The sequence below is a fragment of the Chaetura pelagica genome, unplaced genomic scaffold (assembly GCF_000747805.2).
Source record: "Chaetura pelagica isolate M959 unplaced genomic scaffold, ChaPel_1.0 scaffold436, whole genome shotgun sequence".
Classification (NCBI taxonomy): Eukaryota; Metazoa; Chordata; class Aves; order Apodiformes; family Apodidae; genus Chaetura; species Chaetura pelagica.
In genome coordinates this window covers 3,359,807-3,372,239 of record NW_009953651.1, presented here as the reverse complement: position 1 = coordinate 3,372,239, position 12,433 = coordinate 3,359,807, and the positions used below count along the sequence as shown (strand labels likewise).

General features: G+C 54.3%; 1 protein-coding gene across 1 annotated transcript in view; it reads right to left on the bottom strand.

Moving 5' to 3' along the window:
- SLIT1 (slit homolog 1 (Drosophila)) overlaps window positions 1-12,433 on the bottom strand; it is a 53,509-nt gene that overhangs the window by 37,788 nt on the left and 3,288 nt on the right. Inside the window, 1 exon segment of the mRNA XM_010000149.1 lies at window positions 12,381-12,433. This exon segment is cut by the window's right edge and continues 9 nt beyond it. Coding sequence (XP_009998451.1) covers window positions 12,381-12,433 — 53 coding nt within the window.

Here is a 12,433-nt window from a genome sequence, read left to right as displayed (position 1 = left end):
TTCTCAGGGAAGAGGCAGCCACAGGCACAGGCTGCAGCAGCCACAGGAGAATCCAATATTTGCTTTCTCTCCAGTTAACTCTCTGGCTGAGGAATGCAGGGTCACCACCTGCACAGCTCCTCAGGGAGGGTGTTGTGTGCAGAGGGACATGGGGACATCCCCTTTCAGCTGTGCTGTTTATTTTCTCAATATTTGTGGAAGGAAACGAGAGCTAGGGGGGGCGTGGGGCCAGGGATGGGTCAGGATGGCTGGCAGACAGAGCCCTGGATGAGGGTCAGTGGGTGAGGGAGACTGGCCAGCACTCCAGAGCAAACTGCTGCCTTCACAAAAAGACCATTGCAGGGTGAATGGGCTCGTTCCCACACGGAACAGGGCTTTTCCAGCTTTCAGTAGCAAAAGGTACCACTTGACACTCACTCTCATTAAACCTGATAGACTCTTCTGTAGCCTGCTTCCCTAAGAAGCTAAATTCCCCCACAAAACAACAAGCTGCCCTACACCCCGGGTGATATTCCCAGCTGTCAGCCAGCTCACAGCTTATGTCCCACTCTCGGTCATTAATAAAACTCAAAAGCAATGACCCTGCCCACAACCCTGTGGTCCCCTCCAGTGACACCACTCCCCAGAAGCCCTTCACTCCTGCACGCCTCATCTCGCTTGGGACTGATGTGCTTCCAGCCCAGGTGCTGCCACCGGAACATGCAGCCCTGGCACCATGTAGAAGGTCTGAAGGGGAAACTGGGTCACTGCTGGGAGGCATGGAAGGGCTATCACCATGTCTCTGATCCCTTCAGGTCTGGGAAATGCTACTGGCATGCAGGCAGTTTAGCTACTGTCACTGGGACTCATTTTTCCATCTGTAAATAAAAAAAAATATGCTGACGTCGGCAGCAGTGAGGATGTTGGACCAAACTAGCACCCTAAACCAAGTTACCCTAGAGCCTTGGACAGGGTGCCAAAGATTAACTATTATTCCTCACATTGCAACCACGACTGCTGAGCAGAAACTGCTTCGCCAGCAGCAGGCTATGTTTGCACTGTCAGCTATGGCTGGAGCTCAGGCACCTCCGAAAGCCGGACTCACATCCAGCGGTTTTCCCAGCCCCGCATCCCCAGAGCCCACGGCACTTGCAGGGGGGAGAGCAGAGCCTGCTGCACCCTATGCTCCATGCCAGCCAGAGAAGGTTCCTCCTGTGGTGCATCTGCCTGCCCACCCCAGCAGCCTGAGGGCACCCCAGTCCCACGGGCACACAATCAGAGCAGCCATCCTGCCGTAGGAGAGCCAGGCGCCCACCCACCATAGCATCTCAGCTCCCAGCCCCAAGCTCCTTGCCAGCAGCCCCCAGCTGGGGTTGGGGTTGCGGGGGTGTTTCCCAGACCAAGATACCCATCTGGAAACCATTAGGCACCTTTAATCCCCCCCATCCATTCTGGTGCTGTCTGAGCTCCCTCCTCACCAATGCACACAAACGCTGCCATTCAAGCAGCTAATTTAAACAAATTCTGCCCAGCCGCCACGTCGAGAAGTGATGAAAAAGCCAAACGAAGCAGCTCAAAGCCAAGGGGAAAGTGGAGGGGGGAAAAAAAAAAAAAAAAAAAAAAAAAAAAAAGAAAAAAAAAAGAAGAAAAAAAAAAAGAATGAAAGAAAAGAAAGAAAACCACTCAGCACGGTGGGGCTGATACCCAGAAAGACCAGCTGCATCCTCCCATCCCAGCCAGCCTCAGTCCTCCCCTCTCTCAGGCAATCAGATACCATGCAGGCTGTGTAATTGGATGGCAAAGGATAGAGAGAGACATCTTAAAGCTCGGGTCTAATCTCATTAACACCCGGCTGCAGGCATGCTGTGAAATCATAGGATGCAGGAATGAGCAACATGCTGTGCCTGTGGGGATGACAACAAGCGAGCCGGAGCAGGATGACAACATCAGGAGGTGGAAAAGCCTCCAGTTGGAGGGCAAGAGCTGGAAACACCACCGAGCCCCAGGAATACAGCCAGCCCCACTCCTCACTCCTCACTTTCATACTCCCATTTATCCCACCAGCACAGATCCCTCCAAGTACCCTGCCCTGACTTGGTCCCCATGATTAGTAATTAATAGCACCGGTGGTCACTGCTGGGCTGTAATAGCTGGCTGTGCAACGGAGAGGAGCTGCAATGGAGCATCCCTGGGGCGAATCCCCAGTGCCAGATACCTGCACTCTGACCCTACACCCTGTGCCATGTGTGCACCAGCATGGAATGCACCCATTTTGCATTTCCACCCAGTTTGCCATAGAGCAGCATGTACCCAGTGTAACACATGGCTGCACGTTTTGCTGAGTACGTGCAGGTCTGTGGCAAATGATTTCCAGCCCCCAGGCAAACATACCAAAAGGGTCTCCAGCCCACATCCCCAGGCCCGTTACCACAGTGACCTGCAAGCCTGTGTCGTGTAGCGATGGGCCAACAGTGGCCCCTGGGAAAAAGAATTCTGGCCCAGGGGTGAAACAGGTGGGGGATGAGGTGCTCACCCACCTGTGAGGCTTGGAGCTGGATAAAAGCCCCTTTGAGCATCATACCAGGGATGGGAAGAGGGGGATGCAGGGCCCGGACTCCTGGGTCCCCATCCCATTTTTGCCATGGGAGGGGTCTGGCAATGGAGGACTTTCTAGCTCCAGGATGAGATACACTTTTTGGGAGCTTTTCCTGTGCTTTCCACATTTAACACTCTGTCTGTGCAGTTGAGCTAATGCCCCTCAGTCATCCTCTGTAAGATCTCCAAATTATCAGTTCCCAAACACTCAGGAGGATGGTTAAGCTCTTCCCGCCTGCATCACCCAGAGAAAGCCCTCTCCTCCAGCCCCAGGGCCTGAAATATGTCTGAGGGGTTTTCTTTCCCTCCAAGCAGATCTGCCCCAAATGCTTTCCCCCATCAGACAGGCAATGAGGGCCAGACGGGAGATGGGGGGGGGGAACCATTTTAAACCATCCCTGCTATTTCCTGCCTCCCGATTTAGAGAAAACAAGACAGCGAGACATCTTTGGTTACCAACAGCTCCCTTGGGAGCAGTAAAAATTAATCCAGCTTTTCCTGTCCTGAAGGGAAATACAGACACAAATGGGGACCAAATCCTCTGGGGACATAAGGGGGTGCAAGAACCATGGAGGGGCCAGGGGAGGCAGCCAGTAAGACCCCCTAATCCATATGCTGTTTAGTTCTGGTGGGGCACTGGGGGTCCCAACCACAGACGTCTGCTGGTTAAGTGAGGATAAGCCTGGGATGATAATTAATTTAACACAGATGAGAATCTGGAAAACTATTTAGCACCTCCCAAACCCACCCCCAACACACTGCTGACCATATTTCTTCCAATTCTGATTGGTACGCACAGGGAAATGGGGTGTCCAAACCAGGATGAGCCCAGCCCATCCCCGCAGACAGAGGACAGCTTCCTCTTGCCAATGCCTACAAGCCCAGCTGCACTAGGAACCCTGCTGGGCTTGAGAAGGGGCGTCTTCCCCACTCATACTCACATGTTTGGTCTTAATGGCCACTTTAGCCAGTGGGTAAAGCATCCCAGGTGCCCAGGCAGCCTGCTTGGGCATGAAGCTGGTGTGGATGCCCACCACGCTGCTGCTGTGTAGTCCAGCACTGACGCCAGCAGCACCACTGGCCCCTTAGGAGCAGCAGAGAAGGGACGTGACACAGGCAGCCTTGTAGGCAGCTGTCAGAAGCAGTGTTGGGAACTGCTGATGGCTTATTTTCATGACAGTCCCAGCAGGAGAGACAAGTACCCACCCATGGGAGAACAAACCAGCAAATGCAGGTTAATTACCTGGCTCTGCACATTAACATGTCTGTGGGATATATGTGCAGGGATACCAAGTTACAGCTTAGCCTAAAATAAGCACATAAGGCTTTTTCCTTCCACATCCTGAAAGTCAGATTACCAAAGGCTAATTCTGCTCACGATCCTTTAAAATTACTTTGAACCTTTGTACTGTCTGAGCTGTAAAAACAGGAGAAAGGAAATGCCTTTATTCTGCTCCCAAAACTTATAGACAAAGGGATCAGCTCCTCCAACTGCTTTTTAACTCTTTCAGAGGATGGAGGGTGGCTGAGGGGTGAATGAGGCACAACGCAGGCAATGAGCTGTGAGGAGGGGAGGGAATAAATAATTCCCCTGTGCATTAATAGCTGTGTAATTAGCACTGCTGCCCAGCATTAGGAAGACTTGATTTTCCATCATTTTTTTTCCTGTGGTTTAAAATTTCTTGTTTGCTGGCACATTAGGGATCACCAGAGAGGTGGCTTGGGATGCTCCACACATGGCAATGGCACATAGAGGTGGCATTTTGCCGAAAGGGGCCAGGGGCTGGAAGCTGCACCTAACTACAGACTTAGACCCCTTTGCTTTAACAATGCTACAAAAGCCAAATCCAAGCATGCACCCAAAGCAAGACCTTTGAGGCTCAAAGAGGGAGCCCCAGGAGCAGGGCTCGACCCCATGCATTGCCAGGGAAACCTTGGAAGTGGCTCAACACCCAGAAAGTCGAAGCCGGCCACGGGTCAGGAGCACAACGAGGTTCACAGAGGGAGGGGGCAGATTATCTCCAGGCAGTTGTCTGGCAATGCCAGCTGCTGGCAGCCCTGGCTTGTCTGTGTGATAATGGAGCTGAGGCCCAGGGCACCCCCATGTGGGGTCTGCTCTGTTGCCCTGGCAGGAGGGGACACAGGCTGGTGGGAAGCAAAGGGAGAAGCTGCTCAGTGGCAGGTCAGGACACAGCAGTGACCCTCACCCTGGGCACTCCTGTGCCCCCACAGACTGTGAGTCAGGTCCCAAAAAGTTTACGGAGGTGCTTAAATATAAAAAGGTCTTAAGTGTTTAAGTCCATCAGGCTGTACTTAGGATCCCCCAGGGAGTTTTTTTTGTGCCCCTAAAAAATAGCTGAGCTCTGTGGCATGATAACGATGGAAAAAGAAGGCAAGCAGGCAGTAAACCTCTCCAGGCACAACAGTGCCTGTTCCTCAGCAGGACAGCCAACACAAAAACCCAAATATGTCCTTACTGCACCCATAAGGATGCTATCCCCACAGAGACAGCAGCCTGAGGGCATGTCCCACTAGGCATGGACCACAGACCTGCCTTGGCTCAGCCCCACTGCAGGCCCCTGAGCCCCCCCGGGGACAGAGGTGCAGGCTGGTGGGAAGCAAAGGGAGAAGCTGCTCAGTGGCAGGTCAGGACACAGCAGTGACCCTCACCCTGGGCACTCCTGTGCCCCCACAGACTGTGAGTCAGGTCCCAAAAAGTTTACGGAGGTGCTTAAATATAAAAAGGTCTTAAGTGTTTAAGTCCATCAGGCTGTACTTAGGATCCCCCAGGGAGTTTTTTTTGTGCCCCTAAAAAATAGCTGAGCTCTGTGGCATGATAACGATGGAAAAAGAAGGCAAGCAGGCAGTAAACCTCTCCAGGCACAACAGTGCCTGTTCCTCAGCAGGACAGCCAACACAAAAACCCAAATATGTCCTTACTGCACCCATAAGGATGCTATCCCCACAGAGACAGCAGCCTGAGGGCATGTCCCACTAGGCATGGACCACAGACCTGCCTTGGCTCAGCCCCACTGCAGGCCCCTGAGCCCCCCCGGGGACAGAGGTGCCAGCCCTAGCCCCTTGCCACCCACCAGCCTGCCGGGAGAGGGACTGGCTGCCCGTCTGCCTGGCAGCATCTTTTCCTAGGTAACCTCCCCACTTATTAGTGGCACATTTGTTTCCCTGCATTTCCTTAGAGCTGTCACGAGCCACACTGACTCTTTGTTCCCAGGAGCTGCAGCAAGGCCTCCCTTCCCCCTCCCTGTCCCCCCAGCTGGCTGGGGGGTGGGGGGTCTTGCAGTCCATAGACCCTGCAGTCCTTCCCCAGCTACTGGGGCAAACACACTCCCCCTCCTGATTGGTATTCGGGGGGACACGTCGCAGCCTTGCCCCCCCAGCCCCACTCCATCCCTGACAGAAGGGGCTTTGTCAGGGAGCGTGAGGGGGTACAGCACCCAGAGCGGAGGGGACAACAGCCCAAATGTGGGCATGGTGACAGCAGGGACATTTGGCCCTCGCCTGGTGAGGGGAGGGGGATGCTGCTGGAGGTGGGATCTGGGACAGAAACGGTGGATGCTGGGGAAGAGAAGGTTTGCTCTGGGGGGGAGCTGTTCTCTGCTCCCAACATTGGCACCTTGCTCTTAGATGGTGGACCTGCACACAGAGACACCAGAAAACAGCACATACACAGCTGTGCAAAGAGCAAAGCAGCAAAGGAGCACACACCCAGTCAGTCAAAGTGACCCTGCTCCAGCATGGAAAGATGAAAACACAACGTCGTGCCCATAGGCCCCTTCCCACACAGTGGCTGCAGGCTCCCAGGGGCATGTGGAGCACGCCGGCTGCAGAACAAGCACAAAACCTCACTGGAGGTGGAAAACCTCAGCCGAAGCTCCAACAGGAGTGGCTGTGGGAGGACAGAGCGGTTGTCTGGCACGGGAGAGCAGAACACAGCAGGAGCCAACCCATCACCACAGCAGGATTTCCAGGGAGCCAACACACAGGCAGGCACCAGAAATCCCCAGTCAGATCAAAACCGGGGCTCATGCACTCAGGTCCCCCTGGTGGGGAGGGGAGCAGAGCTGCAGCACCCACACCCCACAGCGAGCATCACCCTCACACCCACACCTTCCTGCCACCAGCACAGCCACCCACCGTGGGGGCACAGGACAGCTCCACAGCTACCAAACGTGCGTTTTTGTCCCAACGCTTCTCCATCTCTCCCTTTCCTATCCTGGGGGTTTTCCCAGTGCAGCACCACGACGAATGGTCACTGGTACAGTCTCACAAGCAACACCTCCCACGTGCAGCCAGCCCCATCCAAGCAGGGCCTGTTTTGTTATTCCTTTCTCCGACAGCTCCTTTTTCACTTGTCATCCTGTTTTGCTACTACTCAGCTCACAGCTTCCTCCTGCGTGGTTGTGGTCTTCTCCTTCTTCAAGGATGTCATTTGCATTTTCTCAAGTCGTTTAGCAGAGCTCCGTTTTTCTCTGCCTGCTTTTCTAAAGGCAATTAGGGCTGGGCTCAGCCAGATGCAGTGATGGTGTGAGGAACCTGCCCCAGGTCTCACCGTAATGTAACTTCTCCTGCCCAGGCAGCACACCCAGCTGCCATGCTCTCTGCTACTCAGCTCAAAACTCCCTCATCACTCAGATCCAGAGAAGGTCTGAATCAGCCCCTGGTCTCTGTCTCAGCTCCCAGACAGAAATAAGTGTAGAGCATCACTACCCCTCTGCAGGCTCCAGCCACAGGAGGAGAGTCTCATAGCAGCATGACAATTTCCCCAGATCCTACAGCATCCCCTGTGTCCCAGGCTCTGTCTCAGAAAGCCATTGGTTCTGATTGAGATGTTACTGCTGTTTCCAGGGAGTCCCTGCCCTTACTGAGGGAAAAGCAGGATCATCGGCCCTTCCCCCTGGGCTTGACTGCCAGTACCATCTCCTCCATCATTTTTGTTGGCACAGGTCCGACAGGAACTGACAGGCCATGGCCCCTGTCCTAAATCTTCCTCCTTCTGGAGACAGGACTGTTTTCCCCTACTTTCTGTTCATCCTCTCAGCTCCCACTCTGCCGAGCAGCTGCTGTGCCTTTTGGCAAGTGAAACTGCTGGGCAGCCACTCCCAGAGGGATACATCCAGCTGGGGCGAGTTCTCCCTGTGGGAGCACGTCTCCAGAGCTCCTCGCAGCTGAGCACCCCACTGCTCCTTTCTTCCCTCTCACCAGCTCGGTTTTTCCTTAGAGAAAACCATTTATTTATAGCCATCCTGGCTGCCTTTAGCACATTTCGACAGCCCACGTCTTTGCCTCCCTGATGATGCACCCGCAGCCTTTCTGTTCTCACCCTGCTGCTACGGCCATCCCAGCCTCCTCTCTCTCCTTGCATCCCCCCACTGAGCACTCCCAAAGGCACTTAAAAATGGCTTCAGAAGAAGGTTTTAAAGGAAGGTGGGGAGACAGGGCTACAAAACTCCTCTCCCATCCTTCCCCCGTCCCTCCCAAGGCAGCAGAGAGAAACTCAAGGGCTTCGGTCTCCCCTCCAAAGAGAAAAAAAATCCTGCCAGCTGGGGAGAGATGCTGAAGTGGGATCTACCAGAACTGCCCTGGCCCCTGCCTGGTGTGGTTCAGGGCCACACTGGGGCACTGGCACTGAGCCAGGACATGTGTGGCTGCAGGGCACTAAGGACCAGCACTGGGCAGTGCAATAGCAGAGGTCACCTTCTTGCTTGGGTAATCCTCAGCAGAAGGAAAGATCCATTTTTTATCAGCTCTCCACCTTACAGGACACATGCTTTTCCCCAACGAGCTGCTGGGGAACCCTGGCCCCCCCACCAAGCCCGTGACGCTTTGTTCTTCCGCCCAGTGCTGACAGTTTAATTAAACCCAGTTTGAGATGGGGTCACCAGGGTCAGGCGCTCTCCAGTGAAATCTCAGATCAGCACCATTTCCAGCCACCAGGACTGCTTAATGAGTTATCTGCTCATTACAGCGGATATACATAAGGGAAGCCATGCAGGGAGTCCTCTTGCCTCCTGGCCCCACTGCAGAGGTACTGGCACAGCCCCCCAACCCCACCATCTCAGACCAAGATGGGCTCCGGGCAGGAATGAGCTCAGTATTTCCAAATATCAAGGGAAAAACATTCCTCTCCAGGCTTCTCACCTCCCCCACACCCTCATTTGAGGTTTGCTTTCTGCAGGCCCTTTCCTGCCATTCCCCAGCTTATTTAAGCCCCGACGGATCTGGTTTAACTCCAGCCCTTTCCATTATCCCGACGCACAAATGCTCTTTATAGGCAAGATCCAAGTAACTAATTGCAGCTCGAGCTGGGCTGGGAGACAACAAAGTACCACCAGCATGGATTAGGCTTTGAAACTTGGACCCAGGAGGTAGACAAGCAGCTCTCCATCCCAATCCGAGTTTAAGGTCCTCTTCTCTGTGCTTGTGAGATATTTCCACAAGGCTCAAGGCATAGTGGAAAGCTGCTCTGTGAGTATCACACACCACACATTCACCAGACTTCCCTTAACCTGCTGGAATTTTACTGATGTGTGGCTGAAGATGCATCAAGACTAAGGCTAGAAGAGGCTGGACTATCCAGGCCTGCACCCAGGTACCCATCTAAGCAACCCCCACTGGTGTGTGCATCCACCCTGGCTTTCTGCCTCAGCTGCCACCCACCTGCCAGACCTGGTAGCCTCATATCCCAGCTAAACAGATCTCAGCCTGACCTGTTCAGCCAGCTGATGCTAATTAAAGATGCCCCCAATGTCTAGAACATGAGTACCTAGGAGGTACCCCGGGAGCTCAAGCAGCACACAGTGGGTGGGTGCCGAGAGCAGGGCATGGGGAAACCTGCACAGGCACAGCTTGCTTGAAAGAGTCTGGAGCCCAGGGTCTGCAAAAGCACGGTGCTGGTAAGAGCCCTCTCTTCCCAGCTCACGACATTCCATGCTGACCAGCACAGGTCTCAGCCTGCCTCTGGGGCAGGGAGGGGGCACGAAGCCTCGGGGCCACCACAGATCCATTTCAGCAGTTAAATAAGCGCAAAGGCTGGTGAGGAGGCTCCAATTTCAGTTCCAGGCGAGCTGATTTCAATTTAGCTAAAACCTGCTCCCCACTGACCCATATCTCTGTAGCCTGAGCCAGAGTTTCAGCAATTTAAGAGTGTCCTTATGACCTCCTGCACCAGTCAGACTAGCACCAGTCCAGATTCCACCTCCTTCTAAGCCAGCATGACATTGTGTCTAGACAAGCTCTGTCCTGGGCACCCCCTGCTCCACTGTCCCCCATAAACCATCCTTGAGCACCTCGGCAACTGGCAGCCACAATGAGAGAGAGCAGCAGGTCCTGTGGCACACAGCATTTCGCTGCTCAAACGCAGCACCTGAGGCTTTTCCAGGGCAGCAGCTGCTGATGTGCACCCTGCGCAGCCCCCAGCACCACATCCCTGCCCTCACTAACACAAAGTGTGGGGTAACACCTGGCAGAGAAGGATGGCAGGCGGCTCAGTGTGTCCCCTGTCCCAAATTCCACAGCTCATCATGGGGATCCTCAGTTTGTACAGCCCCGTGTACACCATGGGAGGGCACACACGGCTCTGTGCACAGGCACACACAGCCCCAGATCCGTGTGGGAGGCTGCCCTTCTGCACCTCCCCACTTAATTGTTGAGGTTTGCTTTTTGAAAGAGCTTGGTATTAAAACCAGGAGAAGATTAAAAGGAAAACATTAATGTTTGTAAAATAATTCTCTCAACCATGTTTTTGTTGTGCAATGGGTGGCTGGAGGAGGATGGGCCCTTCCTGGCGCCACGAAACGGCACAGCTGAGCTCAACAAATGCCATTTGATAATTAATTGAACGCCTGTGCTATCAGCTGCCATTACCTAGGCCCATCTTTGGCTCCAGTCCACCATTTCACACATCCCACGCTGGCAACCCACACAGTGTTTTAACCCTTCCTTACACCGCCTCAGGCTGGACTCCAGGACTGACTCCCTGGCACTGTCGGAAGAAACCGGCATTGCCGCTGAGCAGAACGGCTCAGCCACAGCCTGCCTGCACAGGCAGGGCTTCCTGGCCCCAGCACAGCCATGCCTGTCCTGGCTACATCTCAGCCCTTTCAGTTAGTCCATCCACTCCTACCCTGCCCCAGCAGGGATGTGGCAGCCCCATTTCACAGATGAGAAATGGAGATACAAGATGCAATAAGCAGAGATCTCGTGTCCCGGCCACTACTACCCTGCTCCGATGCACTGCAAATCAGCCACAGCATGTAACCATCTTCTCCAAGTGATGGAGAGCACCCAGCCCCAGTTTGGCATGGACCCTCTCCTCCTCGCAGCCCCCATCCCAATGTACATGGTGCATAAAATAGCTGAAAGCTGGTAAATGCTTTGTTAGGAGGATTTCCTGCAGTTTGAGCAATGCCAATGGCACCATTGCCTGAGCAAAGCAGCCCCTGGCAAGGGAAAGCCAATATGGAAAAGAGACTGTTTATCAAAACCCCAGCAGCCCTCCACAGCATCCTGTTGCTGGAAGGAGGGAAGAGGAGCAGAGGGGTCTGCAGAGCTGCGGCTTGCACAGTGGGAAACAGTCCCCAGGGGTGGGATCCGCCCCTGGCAGGGCTTCCCCTTCTTTCCCCAGTCAGCCCCAGATAGCAGCAGAAAGGCAGCTCTATAGCGGGGCGGTGGGGCTCTTTTTCTCCGATGCAAACCCCTGGGGACATCCTCTTTAATCCTCCCTTCGTGACAACCCGAGGGATGGGCCAGCCCCATTTCACAGATGAGAAATGGAGATACAAGATGCAATAAGCAGAGATCTCGTGTCCCGGCCACTACTACCCTGCTCCGATGCACTGCAAATCAGCCACAGCATGTAACCATCTTCTCCAAGTGATGGAGAGCACCCAGCCCCAGTTTGGCATGGACCCTCTCCTCCTCGCAGCCCCCATCCCAATGTACATGGTGCATAAAATAGCTGAAAGCTGGTAAATGCTTTGTTAGGAGGATTTCCTGCAGTTTGAGCAATGCCAATGGCACCATTGCCTGAGCAAAGCAGCCCCTGGCAAGGGAAAGCCAATATGGAAAAGAGACTGTTTATCAAAACCCCAGCAGCCCTCCACAGCATCCTGTTGCTGGGTTGCTGGAAGGAGGGAAGAGGAGCAGAGGGGTCTGCAGAGCTGCGGCTTGCACAGTGGGAAACAGTCCCCAGGGGTGGGAGCAGCCCCTGGCAGGGCTTCCCCTTCTTTCCCCAGTCAGCCCCAGATAGCAGCAGAAAGGCAGCTCTATAGCGGGGCGGTGGGGCTCTTTTTCTCCGATGCAAACCCCTGGGGACATCCTCTTTAATCCTCCCTTCGTGACAACCCGATCTAGGCAGTAAGAGCACTCTGCTCCAGAGCCTGTGATCCTCTCTGAGGAGACCGCAGGGCTCACAGTGTCTCTTGCAACTGACACTGTGCAGGCACAGCCCAGCTCACAATGCGAGCCCCAGCCCAAACTGCCAGCACCTCCTCCTGTAACCCACACACTGCAAGGGCTTTTAACACGGTATTTAACAGGACTGGTCTCAGGTCTTCTGCAAGGCAAAGTCTGCCATGCTGCAGGCTCCAGCTAAGGATCTCTGATTGCTCAGAAATAGGGTGCATTTCCCTGCCACACGCTGGGTACTTACGGGGACAAGAGATAACAGTAACCACCAGCACAACCCCCAGAAACAGCACCCCCCGGGATACCACCCCTCCAAACCCCACAAGTGAGCCCACACCACAGACAGGCCAGGGAGCCCCACCAGCACGGAGGGTACTCACAGCCGTGACAGCGCCTGGTTGTTCTGGAAGAGGAGCTCGGGCAGGGTGTGCAG